The 25,067-nt window shown below is 47.0% G+C and overlaps 2 protein-coding genes and 1 long non-coding RNA gene across 5 annotated transcripts in view; 2 read left to right on the top strand and 1 right to left on the bottom strand.

Moving 5' to 3' along the window:
* MTMR2 (myotubularin related protein 2) overlaps positions 1-9,540 on the top strand; it is a 43,353-nt gene extending 33,813 nt beyond the window's left edge. Inside the window, exons 15-16 of one of the 3 annotated variants that reach the window (XR_013985104.1) lie at positions 1,364-1,636; positions 9,448-9,540. Coding sequence is in view for 1 of the 3 variants with exons in the window: in XM_081002052.1 (XP_080858178.1) it covers positions 1,364-1,525 (162 nt within the window). In the remaining 2 variants the exon portion in view is untranslated. Of the gene's footprint in view, positions 1-1,363; positions 7,220-9,447 lie in introns of those variants that run through there. The other 2 variants (XR_013985105.1, XM_081002052.1) reach the window with 2 other exon arrangements.
* Positions 8,047-25,061, bottom strand: CEP57 (centrosomal protein 57). The gene is made up of 11 exons (XM_081002201.1): positions 24,884-25,061; positions 21,922-22,081; positions 18,245-18,424; positions 15,647-15,768; positions 14,701-14,817; positions 13,517-13,594; positions 12,039-12,155; positions 11,698-11,778; positions 10,804-11,030; positions 9,479-9,623; positions 8,047-8,259 (listed from the first exon to the last, which is right to left on the bottom strand). Exons 1-11 carry the CDS (start codon positions 24,911-24,913, stop codon positions 8,053-8,055), a joined length of 1,464 nt encoding a protein of 487 aa, XP_080858327.1. The 5' UTR covers positions 24,914-25,061; the 3' UTR covers positions 8,047-8,052.
* On the top strand, positions 15,926-17,856 carry LOC308475449. The gene is made up of 2 exons (XR_013985207.1): positions 15,926-16,267; positions 17,214-17,856. It is a non-coding gene; the product is annotated as an uncharacterized lncRNA (long non-coding RNA).
* Positions 25,062-25,067: the final 6 nt, after the last annotated feature.

Below are 25,067 nucleotides of genomic sequence, written 5' to 3'. Positions count from 1 at the left end.
CACACCAGTGCAAGTTGATAAATAGGTACCACTCCGGCAGGAAAATAAACGGCGTTTCCATGCGCTCTGGTTTCCATCACGGTGTCTTGTTGCTCTAGAAGCGGTTTAGTCATGCTGGCCATATGACCAGGAAAGCTGTCTGTGGACAAACACCGGCTCCCTCGGCCTGAAAGCAAAATGAGCACTGTACCCAATTTTCCTTTGACTGGTCTTAACCGTCCAAGGGTCCTTTACCTTTTTTTAAAAAACCATGTGTCAGGGAACTGACATCGGAGCCTGAGGCGGAGGGAAGGCTCTCAAATGATGCTGGAGAAGGGCCAAGCAGGGAGAGAGGCAGTTCAGCAGAGGGGGAAGCAAATCAACGTTACACCAGGGATAAAGGGGGCAGATGGGGGAATCGGCGAGAGGGCTCCAAGACTCTTCACTGGACACCAGCGGGGAGAGCACGGGTCCTCCGCTACCCACGCCCTCCCTGCGCAGAAGACTTCCACGCAGGGAGAGTAGGAGGAGATTGGGCGTCAAACAACTTTTATGTTGGAAAAGGTTTAAGAAACACCCACTGACGGATTCTGCTAGCGACTGAGGCAGCCACGAATTGAAGGGCTGTCCAGACAGAAAAGTTTAACAAGGCAACATAGCCAGGAGAGGCGGCAACTTACGCACGAGCAACCCCATACCATTATACCATGGTTTACATGTTATTGCTTCACTGTGTTATCTCTTTTCTTTTCTTTGTGTTGGAAAGTTTTATTGAGACTTTTCATACTGCATTGCAATAAATAAAAAAACTAAGCCAAAAGAAAAACATAAAAAGAAAAACGCAAAGTCTTCTCTCCCAGGTAGATCTAAACTCTTATCCCACAGAGATAGAGCTGGACCCTCCCAGCTCCCTCACCTGGGAACTTCCCTTTCCTATCCCAGTCTCTTACCCTGGGAGATCTTCCCTTCCCTGTCTCTCACACAGGGTTGTTTACCAACCATCCACTACCTCGATCTGTGTGTAGTCTCCTTGCTAACCCAGACTGGCTTATAAAAGCAAGAGCAAAGTAAAAGAAGAAGAAGCAAAAATAACAGAAAGATAGAAATAATAAAGGGATGGGAAAGTTTTGTTTTTTAAAAAAGGAAGAAGAGAGAGTGAGAAAGTGGGAAACAAAATTTAAAAGAAAAACATTAGAAAAATTTCCATTCGCTGTTTACATTAAATAAAGCCAAATACAGTTGTTTAAAACTTTCAAGCTATGTACTTCGCTGGGTTCTGGGCCTTAGTTCTGGCGTTGAAAATAGCTTCGGGGCTAAAAATAGCTGATCTCTGGTCCAAATGAAGATTCTATCTGTGGTTATCCTCCTTCCTGCCTTGCTGTAGGAGCCGCTGCACAACCGCTACAAGGAACTCCTGGCCAAACGAGCTGAGCTCCAGAAGAAGGTGGAAGAGCTCCAGCGAGAGATCACCAACCGTTCCACTTCCTCCTCTGAGAGAGGCAGCTCTCCTGCCCAGTGTGCCACCCCGGTCCAGACTGTGGTATGACGCAGCTTGCAGACTCTTCGATTTGTCATCTCTCCAGAATTGCGCGATAATGGCAGCTTATCCAGAAATGGAAACTTCAAAAAGAGAAAACTTTGCGAACTTAGAAAGCAGGTCAGACACACTATTTATTACTCTGCGTCCCTGCACCAGGGTTTATTATAATGTTTATTATTATTAAGGATGTAACACTACAGGAAGCGAAAGCCTTTTTTCTTTCTTTTTTTGTTCTGCTTATTGTCGTTTAAAGGCGTCATATATAATTACCTTACTCGGGGGCGTAGTTACAAGGAAGCTTGCTGGCACAGCCTCCCAGGACGAAACCAGGACACTTGTTCATTGAGCTCAAGTTGTGAAAGCGGTGGTGTTGCTTTGAAATGGAGAACATTGCTCTCACACTGGAAGCTGCAGACTTCAAACAGTGGTATGACCACAGTGTAGCTTGCATCATCCTGTCCCCTCCCTCGCCATCTGATGAGCTGCTCCCAAAAACTCAGAGGAACCTAAGCAAAAACTACATTCCAGAAAAGGGAAGAATTAGGAAATCTTGGTCTGTACGCAAAAGCAGTTGTGCTCATTTGGTTTCCGGACACTGTCGACAAAGGAGCTTGTCCCATTATTTGGGAGGAAATCCCAATCTCATTGTGTTCTTAAGGCAGTCCTTTGCATCCTTTGCAGCCTTTTTTGTGCCGCCAGTGATTCCCCAAGCAAAGGTGACAGCAATCCACCTGACTCACGGAGTGCCATCTTTGTATAGGTATGAAGCCGAACACAGTTTCTGTGCCAGCTTTTGTATGGCAGGTTCTGCTCCTGCACGGCCACCATATTTGCTGAGGGATTTTGTAGCCACAAAAAAACCACTGCAGGCAGCTGCAGTCCACGGGTGGACCATGAACAACAGTTTGCTTGCCCCCGCTTCAAGAGGCAACATCAACAGCTAGCAAAATTTATCCGTTGGGGGTTGTCACCTGAAAATTAAACTCCCTCTAGATTTGGAAAAACAAAGAATGGCTCGCTATAAACAGTTTAATTCTCATCATTTGGGTTAAAACAAAACAAAGCAGGGAGCATCGTCACGAGGCTTTAGAGCTTGACATTCGTTAATATCTGGGTACTACTTGCTAGCAATTTGCTGTTAAATATAGTTAACCACGTTCCAGTGCTAAAGCAATGCCTTACTTAATCGGAGTAGAAATGTCATGTTATTTGAAAGTTCCGTTGAAAAGTGTTTCCATGTTGCGCCCGCGTCCCCCTTTTGGGACATTCTCCAGCCCCATAAGTTGCAGCAGCAAGAAAACCATCATTCCCTATGACACAAATGTCAACCCTGTCCTAGGGTAGGGATGGGGAACCTGTGGCGTTCAGATGTTGTTGGACCATAATTCTCATAGTCTGAGCACTGGCCATACCAGCTGGGGCTGATGGGAGTCCAATGACATCAGGAGGGCTATGGGTGCCCCATCCCTGAACTAAGGGGTGCCAGCGACCCATAGTCTTCCAGTTCTCCTCTGGTTTCCATTGCTATTGGCAAAGGGGACATGGGGAGCTATGAAGCTTGCCAAGAGTATGTGTTTTGTCTTTCCTGACATCAGAAAAAAATAGAATAAATCATATACTTTGGGGAAAGAATTGCACCCACACACTGACACACACACTATGGCAATGGTGTTGGATAAGGTCTCCTTTCTGCATGGGGGAAACGTACTGGGAATCGCATTGTGAAGTGTTAGGCTGTGGGTGATGTGACGTTGCTTTCTGATGGTGGTCTCTGTCGCTTGGGTTCTATCGCATTGTTCCAGTGACTTGAAAAGGGATTGGTGTATTTATGTGTGTGTGTGTGTGTGTGTGTGTGTGTGTGTATGTGCTGGCACATCCCAGTCGTACTGCTGTAGCTGCCTTGTGTTCAGTGGTGCGTGTGCAAACAGGGGCGTTTCAAGACAACAGACCAGAGGATCGTGAAGTCCCACCTCCGGCACCAGAGTAGCCACAGATTGCCAGGGTGGTTTCTCTGCTGTGTGAGAGAGACACCGCTTGCCATTATTGTGCCGATGTCTTGGTACCAGTTTGGTAAGGTGTGTCTTCAGCCGAGCAAACAAACTATAGGTTTTTGAGAGGCAGCAAAAACATCCCCAAACTCAACTCTGTGGAAGCTGAGCCTCACCTTTACTAATTTGCGGGTGGGGGCAAAACGTAAGTGCTTCACTTAGGGACACCACGGCAGTGTGCACTCCCCAACTGGTCACCATGGCCTTTAAAACAAGGATGGGGAATGCGTGGTCCTCCAGCTGCTGTGATCTTCAGCCCCAGCTGGCCCAGCCAAAGGTTCAAGATGATGGGGTTTGGAGTCTTGCTCTCTTAAGAATTCCATTTATGCATGCAGGGTGCCTTTCTCGGCCTGCACAGAGACCCACGGCGGCTCCCCCAGGTCTGTACAGCGTACACACCGGCTCCCTCTTCCCCCTTGACCGCACATAATGCTGGACATTCTGCTAAAAGCACTAAAGGGTCACCAATTGCCTCTCTGCCGATGGTGCTGTGAGCAAGAAAACAAGGGATTGCATTGTGATGGGTGGGTGCTTGCTGCCTAAACCCCCAACCCATCTTGAACCCATTTTGTTTCCTTGCTTTTCCTCTCACCTGTCTAATGCCTTATAAACAGGTGAGCTCTGCCAAGCCAATTAGCTTTTTTATCCTCCATGCTCTTGGAACAAGCCGGCGTGTCCAACTCTTGCTGTTGTGCCGGGGTGAGGAGCCCACGGTCTTTCTGATGTTGGACTAACAGCTCCATCACCCATCCTTGCCGATGCCCCTGGCTTGCCATAAATCATGTTTCACCAACCTTGGATCCCAGGTGTTAGGTAACAGCCCACATCCTCCCCAGCCAGCATGGCCAATGGGTGGAGATGGTGGGCGTTGTAGTCCAGCAATATTTGGGGAGCTATGGGTTCCCCACCCCTAAGCAACAGCAGGAGTTGGGCATGTCCACATCTTCAGGTTCAAGCAAGACTGTGATGTGTTTCCAAGTACAGTGGTACCTTGGTTTAAGAACAGCCCTGTTTACGAACTCCGCAAAACCGTAAGTAGTGTCCTGGTTTGTGAACTTTACCTTGGTGTAAGAACGGAAGCTGAATGGTGGAAGGGCACTGGCAGCAGGAGGCCTCATTAGGGAAAGCGTGTCTTGGACTTCCGGAACGGATTAAGTTCATAAACCAAGGTTCCACTCTATCTATTACTAGCTGGTTGTTATTTCATGTTCTAAACCAGCGTTCTGCCTTTCCCAGGATGGATACGGCAGAAATTATGGAGGGGACACCACATTTATATTTCTGGCAGTGTCTTCTTCATCAGTGATGGAAGCGTTTGCCCGGGTTTAAAAGGCTCGGGAGAAGGGGGAGCAGGGATGGTAGACCGAACTGATGTAATCCCCATGTTGCGAGACTAGGCCCAACCTGGAACTGCTAAAAGCAAGGCTGATGGGAACTGGGAGCTCAACATCTCGAGGTCCCCAGGTCCCCGTTCTAGACTTTCTTAGCCACCATGCCTCTACTTTTACTGAATGTTCCCAAGTGTGCAGTTTACATGCTGGAAAGCACACCCTGCCTGTAACCCAAATGTGTCTTCAGGATCTTTTTGAAGATGGCCACAGCAAAGTATGGCATCGCTCTGACTTTACAATGTAACGTAATCCTGTTCCTTTTTGTTACTTGCCAGCATTGGTTTCTGTTATTTGGAAGCAAAAGGGTGCAATTATTTATTTGTGAAGGGACAGTGGGCGTTGATTATGACAACTTGGGGCAATGCAGTTTGGCTAGGGTTGGTGTATACCTGCAGCTGAATGGGAGCGGATTGTTCCACTTCAGACCACAGGGCGGGGGGGGGGGATGGGATAATTTTCTTCCCAATATAAAACTCCCTACAAATGACAAACTAGTGAAATATGGCGGGAATAGGCCTAGCTCAGCCCTTGCTGTGCTAGGGTTTTGTTTTTAAACTCTGATTGCGTTTCCATACAACAGAGCATTTAAAACATGCCATTTCCTTCACCTGCGGTCTGAAGTGGTACAATCTGTTCTATCATTCTGTTCTCTATTCGGACCAATGGTGGTAAGGGGGACTCTGTGCCAGTTCAAATCTTCCTGGACTCCAATTCCCATCAGCCCCCACCAGCACAGCCACTGGTTGGGGGTGATGGAAGCCGTAGCCAACCAGCAGCTGAAGGCCACGGGTTTCCTACTCTTGTGTAGACCAAAACCTACTCTGCAGGCCCTTTGACTGTATTAGGTTGCCCTGGGTGGCGACTTTCCTGTGTATTACTATTTTTAACATGATTATCGACTATGTATTGTCTCAAACGGAAAGAGCTATGATAAACAAAGTACCAAAATGTTCTCTTGCTGTTTCTTGGTAGTGTTTCAACTGTTTATACGGTCAAACTTGGAACGTACAAGAACAAGCATATTTGCAGGCTTCCAGCCCTCCCAAGGAACTAACCAGCAACTGCACATTTAAGACTGGTGTATGATTTAGATTTTTATTTTTTAGCTTTAAAATAGCACCTTATATTTATTTATGCATCAGTCTTCCGTGGGGCTGCTTGTGGCCTCCTTTCCAAGGGAGCAAGCAACGTTCAGGTGCTTCCAAGTCGCTCAAGGACAAATGACCATTTGATGTCACCACTGACATGACTGTACAGTACAGCTGTCACTTGTTCTGGACATGTGGGCATTTGCTTAAGGTAGGTACTTTTCATATCTGAGCTCAATTGGTGGGGAAACTAAGGTAAGGTGGAAGCAACTTAATTGCAAATATATCTCAAAGTTGGCACACCTGGTTTAACATTTTGCATTCCACTTGCATTGCCAAAGAGAGACTGACTTGCTTAAGGCTTGAAGGGCCAAGAAGGATTGGGACACAACTCTTGACAAAAGGAAGGGCATATTCGATTGCTTTCGATTTGCTGTGGCCTTGTTCCAGTTCATGCAAAGGCAGTCCTTTGCCATGACGCAGAAACGGCTCAGGGAGACCCAGGTGACGCACGACACTCCCTGAGCAGTGGGTCCTGCTGCTATTCCTCAGGGCATCTGAGCAGAGATGGCAAAGACAGCAGTGCCTTGCTGTCTGCTCACAAAGGAGGGTGAGGGAGGGGAGCTTGCAGCAGGTCCACAGAAAAAAACAGTCAGGGGTCCTTGCTACCTTGTTTTTGCTTTAGCAGGTGATGAGGGTTTTGCATGTACTGTCCAGGTTGCATGCTGGCAAGTCTCACTGCAGGAAGCACAGGCTATACTTAACATACACAAAAGCATCAATCTCTGAATGCAACCGGCTTTCCAGATTTGTTTAGAGCATATGGATCCTTGAGTTGCACTAGTACTTGTAAAGTGGAAAAGTTCAAGAGAAGTTGTTTTCCGCCTAATTTATTCAATTGGCAAGTTGCCTTTATTGGATCCCAATCAAACCTCAAAAAGCACAATTTTTTGAGTCATCATTACATTCCAATAATTGGAAAGACTTTACATTATTAATGTAATAAATAATATGTCTCTGTGCATGTGTGTGTTTATAAAAATCCATAGTACCACGACAGCCACCAGATCTCCTAGTCCAGTTAAGGATAAAATTATTAAAAGCCAAGTTAAAAACCAGCTGCCAATACCAGAACAGCCATGATCGGAGGTGCTGTTGCGTGTGTTTTGTTTTTTTAAAAAGAAACACATTGACTTCACTCTTCTGCAAGGAGAAAAAAACCAAGAGAGAAGATACAGACAGCTGTTCAGTTCCTCTTTGAAACCACATTATTAAGATTCCAAGGATGGAAAAACACTGAAGGAAGCATCCTTAATTATAAGCTGAGGTAAAAGCCTTTAGGTAGTCAACTGAATATTGAAGAGGTCACTCTTTACAAAACTTCCATTTTTCGAAATGAGAATGTCTTACTGAGAACGTTTGAACATCTGAAGTGGAAAATACCCAACACCACACATAAAGCAATTTTGGGAGGAATTGCAGGAGAGGGAGCAGTTTAAGGCTGAAGACAAAACAATGTATTTTAGGAGAGTTGAAAGGTAATGTAATAACACCTTTTTGTGTCTTTCACCCCACTGGTCAAGACGGCAGTGGACATTTTTGAAGCAGGGCAAAGGCCTGCAAAACCTGCATACCGGAGACAACTATGCCTCCATCATACCCTCTTCTGTGGAGGGGAGTGGGGAAGAAAATCACTATTGTCTGCCTCTAGGCTTAGGAAAGAGTCACCCCTGGTGAGCAATTAGATTAATTGCCTGAGTTGTAGGGTAAGGAGAATACAATGGTTCACAGCAAAGGGATTGTTGACGTGCTAAAAGAATAATAAGGGTTATCTTATTTCTTCCCTCCCCACCTCCTGCATCAGGATTAGGGGCTGTAATCTGATCAAGCCCACAGATGGGGAATGAGGGGCTTTTGTTTAGAAAGTGCAGGGAAGGCAGCTGAGATTGGAGCCAGCAAGCCGGAAAAGGTGCAAAAAACAACAACCATCACACACGCAAGACGCCTCAGTAGTCCCAACTGTTGTCATCTTTCTGAAGGGAGGTCTGTATGCTTTGCATTTCCCTCAGCAACTGCAGACTCTTCTTGCCCTGCTCTCCGGGTCTCCTCTTCAGGCCGGCGTCTTTCACCCGGTTGACCTTCGTTTTCGTTTCGCAGCCTCTGCTTGGCTGCTGAGGACAAGAGAGCCTGCCTTCCCTCTTCTGCTTTGCCAGCTGCGAGGTCAAAAAAGGAGAAGGGGAGAGGGCATTTCAGAATGGCCTGCTTTTTACCTCAGGAATATTCTTCCTTCCCTCCAATCCCCTTCACCAACTCTGCGGGGAGAGAGGTTTTTCTTCTTCGAGAAAACTATATTCTACAGACCTGTTATGTTCTACAGTTATTCTACCATAACATGTTTTTCCCCCTCATAGGTTGTTCCAGATGTTATTTTAATAGGAAGCTGCCTTAAACAGAGTTGGACTCATTGGTCCATGTAGCTTAGCACTGTCAACAGTGACTGGCAGCAGCTCTTCAATATTTCAGTGGTCACAGAATTGTAGAGTTGGAAGGGACCACAAGAGTCTTCTAGACCAACCCCCTGCAATGCAGGAATCTTTTGTCCAATGTGGGGCTCGAACCCACAAACCTGAGATTCAGAGTCTCATGCTGTATGTACAAAATGAGCTATCCCGGCTGTTCTACCTGAAGACTGGTCCTTGTGCATGCAAAGCAGATGTTCTACTGTTGAGTTACAGCTCGAAGCCACCCTGACATTCATTTTTAGGTTTTATTTATTTATTTCGCAAAAAATTATATACAGCTTAATGGAAAGACAATTAAGTGGTGCATATTAGTGTAAAATACTCATCAATGGACCAATTCACACTTTGAAAGGTGGAATAGAAGTGCATTAAATCGGAGAAGGGGAACCTGCAGCCCACCAATGGCGGACTCGGACCCAGCCGGCATGGCCAAGCGATGGGAGTCTGAAAACATCTGGAGCTGCTGCTAATCAGAGTAGAGAGGGCGGGCACCTGTGGCCCTCCAGATGTTGCTGGACTACAGCTTCCAGCACCCCAGACCATTGGCCATGCTGGCTACTGCTGTTGGCAGTCCAACATCTGGAAAGCCACAGCTTCCTCCATCCCTGGAGGAGAGAGTACAAGCTCAGGTGCACCTCCTTCATCTGTTGTACATTTGCCTTGTGCAGGGATGGCCAGCGGGGCACTACGTAATTGTTTGCCATCACCTATTATAAAAAGCAATCGAGCTGCTCAAAAGTTGTGGCATTGTTGTTCAACCTGCGGTCCTCTAGAGGTTGTTGGACTCCAACTCCCATCGGCCCCAATGGCCAGGGATGATGCGAGTAATAGTCCAGCATCATCTTGCGGGGAGTGACTGTAATGATTCCTTCTTTCCAGGTGCCAGAACTCAGGCAGCAGGGCAACTCACCCGCGCTCGATGCCTCTGGATTTTACAGATCTGTTCTGCCTTGGCTTCCATCTTCTTCACCAGCACTTCCAGCTCCCTCTCTAGGTCTTCTCTTACGGCAATCGTTGGAGCCTCATGGATGAGTTTTACCAGCTGCTGGTGATCGCTTACATGCAATAGAAAGATTCAGGGCAGGGGGCGGATTAAACTTGCTTTTTGCTCGCTAAGAACATGTTTCATATACATTTTCAGAGTCGCTTTGCAAGTAGAGGAAACACTCCAACTGCAAAATCTAGGGCTGTTAAACCAGTGACAAAAAATATTATTTTTTCGACAGGCAGATGAATAAGCACATTTACCAACATAAAGGGTGTTTGCGATAGATTGGAGGAAAACAGAATTGGTGGATTAAGTTGTCGGCTATCCATCATTGTTAGGAATGGCAGGGAAAGAGAAGAGGCTACAATGTGACCAAGAAGCCTGTCTTTAAGTGCATTTGCATGGGGTGGGGAGGCAAAACCCCAGACAGATGCTTTGTCGTAGCAAAGCTACCATTTAAATAGGGGTTCTTCTCAGGGGCAGAATGGTCCTATTCTATGATTTTAGTCAACTTTCTTGCAGTAGCACGTCACTTGGGGCATGCTTTTCTTCTTCTGGACATCACTATTTGCTTTGCCCCCTCTCCAGTTCCAGGAACCCAATAAGAGTGTCTCTGAGTATGTGCAGAGTGCCTTTTCTTCGTCAGCATATAGAGGCCCTTCCCCCCAAACTATGCCCACCTGCCCTACACGTGACATCACCTGTGATGTCGTAATGGGTAGGGACGCATCTGCAAAGGAACAATCAGAAGTCTTGAAGCGTGCTCCCGTTATTCCTTGCCAAGTGGGGCTCGCTATCAGCAGTGACAGCAAGCCCCGGAAGAACTGTCGATGCTTTGGAGTTCCCAAAGCAGGGCTTGCTGCATGCACAAATATTCCTTTGCATTGCCAAGCTTGATTTCAAGTCAGCAAAGCAAGGCTCTTCCAATCCAGCCTGCTCACAAAGGAAATACATTATTTGGGGTCATCTGGGATCATTGTGATGCCTGGTGATTGGCAGGTGGGTAGCCCCACCCAGCTGTCAAAACGGCCCTAGCAGTTTTATTTTGACACTCCAAGGTTGCAGTCCAATGCTCCTCTCCCTGAGAGTAAGCAACACAGACTTTGCTTCCAACGACATTCAGACAGAATTGTGAAGGATGACCTGCACTTCTGCTCAGGGGGTCTGTGGGGCAGCTACCGGAATCGAGAGTCACACAACGGAACACGCTCAGAAGATCCGCAAGGCGCGCAAGTGTTTTGACTCACAAGCTCATCTGCCCCAGTTCGTCTTGCAGCGTCAACAGCACCTCAGAAAGGTCTCCCTGGGACGTGGAAGAAATGGAAGAGCCGGAGTTCCTCCTTCCTCTGCCCATCGGCTTGCTCAAGGGGACATTGCTGACCACACGCTCATTGCAAAGGGCTTTCGAATGATGCTTCATCAGGTGCAGCACATGCTGAACGTTGGCTCCCACCGAGTGGCTGGGGCTTGTGGACTGAAAGTAAAGGGAGGGGGGGAAAGGTGAAGAAGGCAAAGGCGACCTGGGGAATTGAACGCTGAGCAAAAGGTAGCACGGATATGCATCAGCACATACAACGCTGGCTTATACGGAGTTAGGACTTTGGGACAGGAAATTAAGGGCAGCTGCGATAGCAGCCTTCCAATATCTTTGTGCAGAGCCTAACTCGCGGAGGGTTTGAGACCTGTCATCTGCCCCAGCTGCAACAAAACATGTCTCCCCCACATCAGTCTCTACAGCCACAGCAGGAACTGCAACCATCCAACAGCTTGACTTCACCTCCAAAGACACACTCCTCCACCATCTCCAGAGACAGATGAATGCCAGCAACATGATGTGCAGAAAGTGGAGAAGAACCAGTGGGTGGGAAGGACAGCCGATTTCAGCTGAACATTAGGAGAAACAGCTGTTTGCCTATGGAAGAGACAGCCTCTGGTGATGGCAGGCTCTCCTTTGCTGGAGATGAGGCATAGGTTGAGCAGCCAGCTCTCAGGGATGCCATGGTTGCAAGATTCTCTGCCCTGAGCAGAAGGTTGGACCAGGCGGCTTCTAGGGTACCTTGAAACCCCATTTCCTAGTATTGTCTCGGAACACAGAGCCCTCCATTCAGTTATCAGGGCTTGGGAAGTCATTGATTCCTTACCTTTCCCGCGACAAAAGGCACATCTCCCAGCCGCAGCCTATAGTGAGGCTGTGCGTGGCAGTGAACCATTCCAGGGTCATTCTAAAAAGAGAGAAGAGAAACACTCACATTAGGAGAAATTAATCAATCAAGGGTGACAACAAATGGTGGGAGGAGCCAGAACTGATGATGGGCAAAACTACAGCCAATAAAGAGCAGAGTCTGCAGCACTGGAGGGTTCCACAGCTGTCCCTCACCTCCACCCCATCTATGAGGGCTGCGTGAAATCAGGGCTTTATGTGGATTACGGGCCACAGCTAAACAGGGATGCGATCTAAGCTCTTTTAGCACCAGGGATGTACCTTTTCCAGCTGCTTTGCTTTCTTCTTGATCTTCTTTGGTTTCAACGGTTCCACCAACACCACAGGCTGCGTTTGTGCTTCCAGCAACTGTCTGTTCTTCTCCAAACCCGTCTGAAGCTGCCAAGATAAGCCTGGGGGTTATTATTACCATTTTCTTTAATTCAAAATAATAGAAGATGAAGTCGGGGAGGGGCGGTTTGCCAGCTAAGGCACAGCCCACAGTTGGGTCACCCCAAAGATGTTGCAGGACTCCCCAGTCCCATTAGCCCCAGCCAGTATAACAAGTCGGGGGGATAGGAACTGTAGTCCAACAATATTACAAGGGCTGGAAGCTCCTCATCCCTGACACAGTCCAGAAGTGCTAAACACGTTCAGCCACAGGCATCCATTCGTTGAGGAAAGTGTTAATTCCTACATAAGCTGGTAAGAATGTTCCTTCCTAAAAACGCAGCTGCAGAGGGTTTGTGATTCCTTATCTCTGCTGCTATGCAACACGGCATGTAGAGCCGGCCTACGTAAGAGGCCCACTATTCAGCATTCCTGCATGGAGACAAATAGGGGAGACAAGCTGTGGAGATGTGCAGAGATACACTGAAACTGGTGGGAGAGAAATTGAAGATTCAAAGGCTGTTGGAAAACTGGACGAAGGACAGTGTAGTTGCAGGACTTTGGCAATCGGACTTCATTCTTGCTTTGTGGAATTGGTCCAAGCAAAGATTCTGAAAGCTAAAACCCTCTCTGGGCTCAGAGAGAGAGGGGGGACTTCTTAAGGCAACTGTTTATAGGGTGTGTATAGTGTGTCTTGTGTTCACTGTGCAAAGCAGTATTATTAGATATTCATCCCAGCCCTGGTTTTCCCCATCAAAAGAGTAGCCTGCCCCTGGATGGTACCAGAGCCTTATATGGGAACAACCCAAAGCTGCTATCCAAACTCCTGTTCCACTGCTTCTGTATCAAACTTCTCCCAACCTGCTGCCCTCCAGATGTTGTTGGAACTCCAAGTGTCAGGGATGATGAGAATTGTAGTGCAAATTCAGGCACTAGGCTGGAGAAGTCTGCTTTGTGATGGAGGCATGGAACTGATACACAAATATCTATATGTACATCTACTGCATGTAATTGGAGGCATTTGCATTAAAGGCTGGAGATGGGGAGTTCTATCCCAACAAACTGGATGTAGGTTTTCAACTAAAGATGTCTGCAGTGTCGTAAAATTAATAATAATCTGCAGACCACAATAATTGGCCCACCAACAGGCCTGCAGACAAGACCTTATGCTACCCAGCAGCTTGTGTCTGAACATATTCTTGCAATCTTCTGAAAAAAAATTCTACCATGACTGTCGCCTACGCACAGACTGAAGTTTCTAATCATTCCATGTTTCTGCAAGGAGGTCTCAAACGAATTACAAATCCTACATGCCCTCAGGAGTTCTTTCCTCTGCAGAGAAATTCAGGCCACAAATCGGAAGGACTTGCCTCTGCCGCTTTTTCCTGCACCCGTTTCCGCGCTTGTTCTTCCTCCAGGAGCTTCTCTTCCAGCTCTTTCATTTTTTTCTAGTTTAAACAAAAGCAAAACCTAAGATCACCCAACAGCCAATTGAGTCTTGCCTCCTGCCTCCAGCAGGGTGTCCCGTAGGCAAAGATCTGTCTGAGGATAGGCTGGGTCTAAGCTCACCCTTTTTCTTTTAAAGGGAAGAAATAATCTAGCCTCTTTTTAGGGTTGCTGGGGAGTAAGATCTGCTCTGACCTTTCTGGAGTAGGATACAAAGGCAACGAATACATAATAGAAACAGGTCTGGAGGCCACCAGAGCCACAGCTCACAAAAGTAGGAGACATGGCTATCTATGCAGTTATATTCAACCACTAGGGGGATCCAGAAGAGAACTAAATTTACAAAAATCAAAATAGGTGGCACGATGGTGGTGGTGGTGGTGGAAATCTAAATATGAGTGTAAGGCACACACCATATTAAGCTAAATAAATGTGGCATAGCATAATTTTGGGGCTGAGCTTTTAGGTTTTCTTGCGAGCAGAATTCATGTTTTATTGGAGCAGAATTTGGGATTCAGAGGTTCTCATGCAGAAAACTACAGCAGAAGAAGAAATCTAAACATTACCCTATTTAGTACGGCTGCCAACTGATTAAGAAATATTTATATCAACTCATCAAATGAATTTAATTGATTTCATTTGCATATGAATAAAAGAAAGGATAAAACATATCCTAGTGTTTAGAACACAAAACGTGACATGCTTACCTTTAAAATAGCAGAAGCACAATATTGCAACTTTCAGACTGTTAACACTATACATGGTTTTCTGGGAGTAAGTCCCACAGAGGTCATTTTTATATCTCTGCTCCAAGTTACAGTATAAAAATTGAGTGGATTCAAACACCAAGGAAGCCCTTCTTGTATCAGACCAATAATGGCCAGCCAGATCTCGTCTGGAAAGCCCATCGGGGGGCACGATGACAGGGATGTAGAAAGTTGTGACTCCCATCCGCCCCAGCCAGCATGGCCAATGGTCAGGGATGATGGGATTTGTAGCCCAGAAACATCTGGAAGGTCACAGGTTCTCCATCGCTACATTACAAGAATGCTGAGCATCCACAATGAGCACAAACCTGGTCTCGGGCATCCAAACGAACACAACCTACCTCTGCATGAGACTGCATCGACGTAAGCCTTGCATATTCTTTTTCAAGTAGATCCAACCTTTCCAACTTAGAGGTCACATGCGATTGATCAAGGATTCTCTCTCTTTCTAATGTGGCCTGGAAAGAGGAGGAGGAAAGTTATTCATGGCGTGGAGAGGCAGGAAAGAAGTGACGGGAAGAGCTTCGCCAGCTGAATTTCTGCCTGCCGCTGAAAAGCACAGGGGTTGCCAACAGCAGTAAAAGTCTGCAACCCTAGTCAACTGCAACATCTCACTAAAAAACAGCAACATAATGGGAGAAAAGTGAAGCAGGGTGTGTGTGTGTGTGTGTGTGTGTGTGTGTGTGTGTGTGTGTGTGTGAAGCTCACAAAAGGCTTGTGTCAAACCTTTTAATTCTAGGGCTGAATATTGTGACATTTGAGACTAGGGCCTATATCATGTCAACAGCAGGCCCCAGCAGCAGATAAGGTGGCAAAACTGTTCAATGAAGGAGAATAGTTTTCAAGCTCCGCAGGATGGCAACCCAGGCCCACAACGTAACCTAATAAAAGCCTGGTTGGGTCAGACTGATGGTCCACCTACTCTGCCATTCAGTTTCCCACAGAAGCTGACCAGATGCCACCTTTGAGGAAGCCCAAATGTTGGACATGAAGAGGAAACAGCTCCTCCGGTTAGAATTCACCTGCAGTTGATGTTCAGATGCACTTTGATACTGGAGGTAGGGAATACCCACCAGGGCTAGTACGTCTTCTCTGAAATTTGTCTCACTCAGCTTTGAAAGCCATCTAAGCTTATGGCCATCACCACATCTTGCAGCACTGAGTTCCATAAGTGTGTGTGTGTGTGTGTGTGTGTGTGTGTGTGTAGCCCAGGTGTATTATGGCTGTCGGCAACATTCATAGAATTTGCATTAAGAAGGCCAGATGACACCAAGGCAGACGACATACCTGCTTCTGCAAGACAGTGGTCTTTTCGAGTTCCGCCTGTGCAATCATTTGTTTCATGTAATCCAGCTGCTTTTCCAGAAGGCTGCAGCGAGTCTCGGCACCTGCCAGCTGAGCTGCCAACTCTGAAGGGAGGGCAATGAGAGATGGCTATCACATCTGTGAATTTCCAGTCCTAGGAATATGAAGGTGTGTACACACTGTGGGTTAAACCACAGAGCCTAGGGCTTGCCGATCAGATGGTCGGAAGTTTGAATCCCTGCGACAGGGTGAGCTCCCGTTGCTCGGTCCCTGCTCCTGCCCACCTAGCAGTTCAAAAGCACAGAAAAGTGCAAGTAGATAAATAGGTACCCCTCTGGCAGGAAGGTAAACGGCGTTTCCGTGCGCTGCTCTGGTTCGCCAGAAGCGGCTTAGTCATGCTGGCCACATGACCGGAAGCTGTACACCAGCTCCCTCGGCCAATAAAGCAAGATGAGCGCCGCAACCCCAGAGTAGGCCACGACTGGACCTAATGGTCAGGGGTCCCTTTACCTTACAGCCTCAATGCTAATAATGGACCCCATGAGGACTATACAGGTTGCAAGCTATGGGGCATTGCCAGCTGTATTCAGGGTAGACTCATTGGTGGGCCTAAGTTTGTTGTGTCCGTCAATTTCAATGGGTCCAAGTGGGACTAACAATGGATACACCCCTACTGCTCAGATTAAACCACTAAAACTTCAGAAAAGTCCAACCTAGGTCCATTAATTTCAATGGGTTTGCTCCATGAAGAATTTAGTTGGCTACAGCCCTAAGCGACTAGTAGAGTAGGCCTAGGCAATGTATTGAAACACTGCCTGAAGCCGGTTTAAATTTAAAATCACAAAAGCAATTTCAGAATTTCTGATCAGGCAATGTGCTCACAGCCAGCACAGCGCATTTCCCTCAGGCACCTGATGCTTGTCCACTCCCTCCCTCCCTCCCCAGCCTAGCCACAGGCCTCGGGAGTGGGGTTTGCCTGCCTGCCTGCCAGCTAACATCTTCATTTTCTTTCTCTGGCTGCACGAGCGCTGGCAGGCTGCCTCCTTCCTCCGTTCTTCCTCGCACTGAACTGCGGCTCCTGGTAGCCACTGCTTGCGCGGTGAGACACTGTCGTCAGGGTGAGCCATGGTTGGCAGTTCCGGGGAGGCTGCGTCATACCATGCAATACAACAGCTGATGTGCGCCATCCAGGGCAGCGCCACCTATCCGACCTCGCCAGGAAGAGGCAGAAACTGCACACAGTGATGCCAATTGTCTCCGTGGCCAGCAACTACCTTCTTCCTCCCTGCCTCCTTTCTGACGTCATAATATACCGCCATATCGGCAGTATATTACGATGCTGGGAAGCAGATATTGCCCAGCCCTACAATAGAGCAAGGACAGGGTCTTCAAAATTCTAAATGGCCCAAGAGATGGAGTGGAGGAAGAACTCATCTGAACACCAATGGGGCAGGTAAGATGCCATACGTACGTGCGTCAGATATATACTATGCAGAGCCCAAAGCTGAGATACTCAGACCACCTGAAGATGTGCCTCAACACAGAAGAGGCGAGCAGAGAACAAGCAGCAGCTGAAGCACAGCCATACTCCCAACTTCAGCCGTACGCTGACAATGGGAGCCATACAAAGACATCTGTCAGTTCCACAAGAAGTAAGAACAATCAGGTATCATGGTAACTGGAATTTTTTTTGGAACTGGGCTGTGCATTCTAATTCCATGAGGCTACCAATACAGTAAAGGCTCCTGGATTTATCTCTTCAACCTGGCCTTAACGACGCCGATTCTCCAACACAAGGGTTTTCAAACTGTGTTTCAGGGTGATCCGGGATTCCTTGGAAGCTTCTCCTGAAAGAGGAGATCTCAAACGGCAGGCAAGCTCCCCTGAAAGGCAGCTTGCTCATCACAACTGATCCTCCCCTCAAATGTGCATCCGTGTGGTTGTGTAGGATGAGCTCAGCTTGCTGAGCTGGGTTAGGCATCCTGGTGCCCCTCAGAAGTCCTGGGCTACACCTCTCTTCATCCCTGGCCATTGGTTATGCTGGCCAAGGACAATGGGAATTTATAGCCCAGAAGGTCTCCATGGCACTTGGCTGCCCACCCTTACTCTAAGTGAACAGCTGCTACTTGCAGAATAATGATCTTTTTGGATCTGAAGAAGGCAATGTGCAAAAATAAATGGTTTCCCCCACCTCTTTCAGAGCACCTCAGCTTTAGGCATCACATAGCATACATCTGGCCCCGATAGACTGGGAGTTGGATCGTTGGAAAACACTTCCACTGCCAGAATCCTCTACAATGCACCAACATGCTTTGGACTGTAAGTTTTTGGACATTAACCTGTTTCTTCTACCCCTTTGCTTCTTGCTTCTCCCTCTTACACACATGCCATAGGGTGCATAGAGGATCCTGATAGGCTCACATGCTGTCCAGATGCACAGATTTGCGGGGGGCGTGTTTCACTTTGGACAGCCTACACATTGGGTCATGGGAAGTGACCTCACTGAATAACTTAAGGGGGCTCATCCAAACACCCCTAGGATTGTTAATTTGTAGTTGAGCAAAGGAGACATTTGCACACCTTCGTTTTTCCTGGACACCTCAAACTTTGTCTGCTCTTTTTCCATCAGTTGTTCGCCCAGCACTTTCTTATAGTCTGAGGTTTCCTTGGCCAGAGATTTCACACTCTCCTCTGCTTGAATCCGTTCCAGCTCCAGCCGCCGTATTTTCTCTTGCAGGTTCTTCAGAGCTGAGAATATTGCTAACAACAACAACAACAAATAGAATTACCGTATTTTTCGCTCTATAACACGCACCAGACCATAACACGCACATAGTTTTTAGAGGAGGAAAACAAGAAAAAAAATATTCTAAACAAAATAGTGCATATATGATTTTTGTGGTTCATGCTGTGGCCACAGACATGTGATCTGACAGTGAGTTTGGAGTAGCCCAATGCAAAAATCCTGAGGATCCATGTGGATCCATGCATTGTAACCACGGAGGAGGGAAGGAAGGGGAACCATGGATCCTGTGCTCACGACTGCAGCAGATCCCCACCACCACCCGCAGGCGTTCGCTCCATAACACGCACAGACATTTCCCCTTACTTTCTAGGAGGAAAAAAGTGAGTGTTATGGTGCAAAAAATACGGTAGAACCCGCTATTAATGAGCTAGCGTGATGCAGCAGATACAGGGTTGGATTTAAGACTGCAGAAAGCTGCATTCAAAGACTGTTCAGCTGTGTGTGGACCTGAGCAAGTCCCAAGCTCCCTCCCTAACCTATTTCACAAGGATGGTTGTTGAAGCCCAAATGGGATATGCTGATATATGTTGTTCCTAGGCTATACATCTGATGGAAGTTACAACAAAATCCAGTTTTCTGTGAATCTTAGATAGTGTTGTGTGTTTCGTTGTGCTTACCTGATTGGTGTGGTGGTTGTGAGGTGCTTATGAATACCCCTTATTTCATTCTCCAAATCATCTCCCCAGTACTCTGCACTCTGCAGCCTCCCTGGGTGTCCGCTCTCCAATTAAAGGTGGCTCCTCCCATTGCGCTTTTGTCAATCAGGACGTGTGGGCAGTGAGGGAGGCTTAAGGAGTGCTGGAGAAATGGTTACTGGAAAGGAAAGCATACATACCACCCTTGGCCACCTTCCAGCAACCAGGTAAGCTCAAAACACAACACCCACCCAAATTCTAAAGGAATGATAAAGTACTTTGAAAATGAGGCAGAAAAAGAGGAGAGCTGCTTTCACAGAGGAAAGGAATTTTTGGATGGATATTGGCACAGCCTTACATTTGAAATGTGACCGCTGAACTTTTGGCACTAAAGCTTGCCCTCAGCAAGACCGCCCTGATATTATATTGCTATTGCTCCTTCCCCGGAACTTTTGTTAAGGCAATGTTTCTCAAACTTGGGTCCCCAGCTGTTGTGGGACTACAACTCCCATCATCCCTAGCTAGCAGAACCAGTGGTCAAGGATGATGGGAATTGCAGTCCAACAACAGCTAGGGACCCAAGTTTTAGAAACACTGTGTATATTCTATGCTTTTTAAAGTATAAGTATCTGGAACTGGACTCCACATTCCCAAATCCCAGTCACATTTGAAGCAGTACAGGCCCTGAACTTGAGAGTCAGCATCTAGCCACACATACAGCATCAACACCATAAAATAATTCCCAGAGAAAATATTTGAGCAAACGGACCTTCTGCTGCCAAGGAGGAAAACAGAAGGCTACCAACACTGTGTGAATTCAGTTCCCCAGGCTCTGACATCTGGCAGAGCTGAAAGGAAGCCTCATCAATAATTAGCAGACCCACTTCTCTGTAATAGCCAATGGAGCTCCTTGGCAACACAAACCACATTTAACTAGCAACCGCTTCAAAAAGGAAAGGAAGTGGACATTAAAACAGCAGGAAGAAGCAAGATGTTGATTGGATCCCTTCGGAACTTGAAATATGGGTACCCCCAACAAAAATTTAAAATTCAGCTGTGTAATTTGGAATTTATGTAATTTGGTTTAATTTGATGTGATTGGTCGGTTAATAAAAAATTATTCTTAAAAAAAAAAAAAGGAAATGAAGTTTAGATCGCACAGGGTAGTTTTAAGCTCCGAGTTTCTCAAATGCTATCTTCACCTACTTCCCCAAGGTCAGGGAACCTGTGATTTGACTATTCCCACATAACTGTGAGAAATGAGTGGACAGGCTGTTATGTCTGAGCCAGAGACAGAAATGGGAAGAGTGATAAGTATGAAGGTTGCCTTTGTACTGTAGCCTCGTTTCTTTACCCTCACATACCCCTCTGCCCTCCCTCCATCCAATCAAGCCAGAAGCATGATCAGAATACAGTGACACATCCTGGCCAGTCAAAAGCACTTAAGGAGGGTGAAAAGCTGGGAATGTGTGGGCTGCGGCTCAGTAAGTATATGGCCTGGACAAGGGGAGTCCCAGTGGTCATAAGACCCTACCTGCCCACGGACTGTCTTGCCAGAATGATGCACACTCTGGTTATCTCATGCTTGGACTACTGCAATGCGCTACCTTTGAAGGTGACCCAGAAACTACAATTGATCCAGAATGCAGCAGCTAGACTGGTGACTGGAAGTGGCCGCCAAGACAACATAACACTGAAAGACCTCCATTGGCTCCCAGTATGTTTCTGAGACAATTCAAAGTGTTGGTGCTGACCTTTAAAGCCCTAAACGGCCTTGGCCCAGTATACCTGAAGGAGCATCTACACCCCCATCGTTCTGCCCGGACACTCAGGTCCAGTGCCGAGGGCCTTCTGGCAGTTCTCTCACTGTGAGAAACAAAGTTACAGGGAACCAGGCAGAGGGCCTTCTCAGTAGTGGCACCCGCCCTGTAGCGTTTCCTCCCATCAAATTTCAAAGTAATAAACAACTATTGGGCTTTTAGAAGACATCTGAAGGCAGCCCTGTTTAGGGAAGCTTTTAATATTTGATGAATCATTGTATTTTAGTATTCTGCTGGAAGCCACCCAGAGTGGCTGGGGAAACCCAGCTAGATGGGCAGGGTATAAATAAATTATTATTATTATTATTATTATTATTATTATTATTATTATTTATTAAGGCCTGATGGTTTGCGTTTGGTCTCTGGGCCTTACATTCCCCATTCCTAATATAGATGCAACAGCAGATTCATGTAGGACTCCCAGAAATCTTCACAAGCGAGCAGAAATAACAAACAAGCAGGCCTGACAAATCTCTTACTGCAAACCATTCCAGAGAGAGCTCTGCTCCAGAAAAGGGCTTGCTCCACAATATCCACATGCTTCACTTCGGGGGGGGGGTGGGGGGGGGACATGGAGCAAGGCCTCCCAAAGTCACATTGAAAGAAGATATGGTTTACTGGTTGAAGTAACCCAAAGATGCTGCTTTCCTTGGCATTAGGAAGTTGGAAAGCAAGGATTGCATAGGAAAGAAGGGTCAAGAATAAGCCTAGGGGAGAAAGCAACCCATTGTCAACTGGTTCTTAAAAACCCACAAGGACAGTGTTTTTATGAAGCCACCGCATTTTAAAACAACCCACCTTTTAGTTTTCTTCAGATCAGCTGATAAGATTTCATAAAAGTCATTTTAAAAAAACACACACACGGGCATCCCACTCCCTCAACAAGGGTAGTGCTTTCACACTGATTCGAGGGTTGTGAACCTTCCAGACAGACATACAAACAAACCGCAAACTTATTCCCAACGCTACCCCAATTCCTCCAAGTCAAATCGTTACCTCTGCTGTTACTCTCTGGATATGCAATGACTGGCTTGGCAGGAGGTCGTCGCAAGTCAGCGTTAATGAAAGGTTTGTGCCTAGGGTACTCCGTAAACGATGCTGCTGAAAGACCATCTGTGAAGGATGAGGTCCTGTGACTTGTAAGGAAAGCAGCACCCTGGAAAGAGGTGGAGATGGTCAGTTGAGCTGTCTGATAGACACAGAGGGTGCCTCATCAGTCCAGAAAGACCAATTTGAGTTTTCAGAGTGCAATTAGAATGAGCATCCAAAAAGCCTTTGACGAAGAAGCAGGTCTTTAGGAAAACCTAAGTTCACCACATAGCCAACAGGAGCAGCATGACAGAAAACACCAAGCAAGTGTGGCACAGTGGTTTCAGTGGCAGACTAGGGTCATGGAGAATATTTAGAATCATAGAGTTGGAAGGGACCCAGAGGACCACCTAGTCAAACCCTTGCAATGCAGGATTGTGCAGGTGTCCCTTACGGGAATCGAACCTGCAACCTTGGCGCTACCCGCACCACGCTCTAACCAACTGAGCTATCCAGGAAACTTGCACTTCAACTCTATTCAAGTTTACTTTGACTGAAGTGCCACCAAGTTCAACAGAACTTACTTTCCTACTAAGTGGATTTTGCAGGATATTAGAGCGAGATTATGTATAGAATTTTGAGCTCCTTGGAGGAAAGGCAAGATAGCAGAGATAAGAGCTGGCCAGGAACATTATCCTGAGTTCCCCGGTGACGGGGGAAATGCAATCAACAAACTTGACCCATGCTATGACTGTGTCCCTCAGTCCTGCCTGTTCAGAAGTGTCCAAACAACTTCAGATTGATTCCACGTTGGCTTGTAGGTGGCCAAATCTGATCGCCTCTGATAAATAAGTGTCTAGTCTAGGTGATCAAGCACAGAAGAGTTACAAAAAGTAGGTAGTTCTTTCTTTTGGACTACCAATGAGGTACATGTGGATGAATGGGCTACGAAGCCCCTCTTAGTCTCATTTGCAAGTATGATTGCAATTAAACATTAACAGTCAAATTGGGCATGGCTACAATTGAGCTACCATGATCATGCTTTCACTGTAGCTATTTTTCAACCCCTTTGCCTGCCTCCTACACACCTTCAGTGAATGGCTTAAGCCACATGGCAGAGGGCAGCACATGCATCTTTTATGGCTTATTGTCCATAACCTGAGTCCAGTTTAAGTGATAAATGCTTAGTTTCTGTATGTTGCTCAGCTGGTCCCTATGCAACACTGTCACCAAGCTTCTCTCCTGGAATACGAAACTGGAGACTTAAAAGACAGGGGTAGATGAGAGAAACTAATCAGAATTATTCATTCTGCAAAAGCACTCAAGTGAATCCCTGAAAGCAAGCAGACAATACAAAGAAAGAGGTAGGAGGCTGAGGATTTTTAGTAGTCTGACCCTACAATCTAAGAGACTCCAGAAAGGAATCAAAGGGAGCATAGCTCTCAGCTAATATATTTAGAGCATGGATCCATGGGCCAACCCTATGAACACTTACTTAGAAGAGCTACAGTGGCTAACTTGTGGCTCTCCAGATGTTGTTGGACTCCATTTTCCATCGGACACAACATAGCATGGCCCATGGTTAAGGCTGATAGGAGCATAGCTATCAACGTTTCCCTTTTTTAAAGGGAAATTCCCTTATTCCGAACAGGACTCCTCGCAAGAAAAGGGGAAAATTGACAGCTATGGATAGGAGTTGTAGTCACTCTGAGCCAGACTGACTGCAAGAATAAAACAGGTGTGGCCCTGAATTCTAATTACTGGAAACCACAGGAGATGAAAACACTCTGGTGCTAATGTTCTGCTCACTGGTTTCCCAAAGACATCTATCCGGTTGCCGACTGTGATAAGATGCTGGACTAAATGAGCCACTGGCCTTTTTCTTTTAATTTTTAATTAATTAATTCATTGAATTTATATACCACCTTCTACCCAGAGGTAACCATAGTTTAACCATACTGTAGTTTTAACATTTTCTATTTCGACTCCCTCCTCCCTCTTTCTGCGGTTCCTTACATTTATAAGGGCCGCTGGCCAGACCCAGCAGATTCTTTCTATGTTCTTAGGGACATTTGTAGGGCATTTGGAAAAGACATGATGGGAGAGTAAAGCAGCATCAGCCTGCGATTTTGAAAGACTAGGGGATGGCCCTCTGTGGTGCAACGGGTCAGTGCTGTTAACCAGAATGCAGGATTCCTGCATTGCAGGGGGTTGGACCAGATAACCCATCTCTACAATTCTATGAGCACCTATGCGATGGGTGGACCATCTAAAACGAACAGTGAGGGCTTCTGATGGAGAGAACTTGGAAGATGGAGAGAACTTGGAAGATATCCAAAATGCGATGTGAGATGCTGTGGAAGAAGCTGCGGAAAGGCAAAAGTTCAGTGTTAGAGAGCAAGGGACCTTCTGAAGGTGAAGGTGTCCAGTACAGTGTCCCACTACAGTATACCCAGTTATGGTGGGGAAAGATCTCAAATACCAGGCCTGGAAGTGGGTGCTTAATGCCCTGCAGAGCCCCGACTATTGACCTCTGTCAAATATTGCGACCAGGGTTTAAATCGCTCCCTTGGGTGGCCTTACACTTTCTCTCTCAGCCCACCCTACCTCACGGGGTTGTTGCGGGAATAAAACGGGGAGGAAGAGAAACTCGCCCGCCGCCTTGAGCTCGCGGGGAGAAAGGCGGGCTACAAATGCAACAAAATGAATGCCGTTGAGAGCTGAAAGGGCTCTGGGTGCGAAGATGGGCTCGCTTGGAGATCCCTCCTTATACTGTGCCAGCGCCGAGGATCCGCGAAGTTCACCCTCACGGGCGAGCGTGCCCCTGCGCATGTATAGAGCGCCTTCATCTCCGCTCCCCCCCCCCCCCGCGCGGACGTAAGGGAAACCAGAGGTGGTTTCAGGGCCTGCCGCTCTCCTCCGGGCTCACCGTGTTCTCTAGGTCCCCCGCCACCGCCATGTCGCAAAACGGCGCCCGCGGAGGGCGCCTGTCCCTTTAAGGCCAGCGGGGCCCGGAGAGCGGAGGCTACTGCCACCTCCCGCCTCCTCCAGCTGCCCCACAAACACCGAGGCCGCGCCAACAAGGCCACTCTGTTGAGTGGCATGTGAAGCAG

Source organism: Podarcis pityusensis, assembly GCF_964106645.2.
Source record: "Podarcis pityusensis genome assembly, chromosome: 4".
NCBI lineage: Eukaryota > Metazoa > Chordata > Lepidosauria > Squamata > Lacertidae > Podarcis > Podarcis pityusensis.
This window is presented reverse-complemented; position numbering and strand designations above follow the sequence as displayed.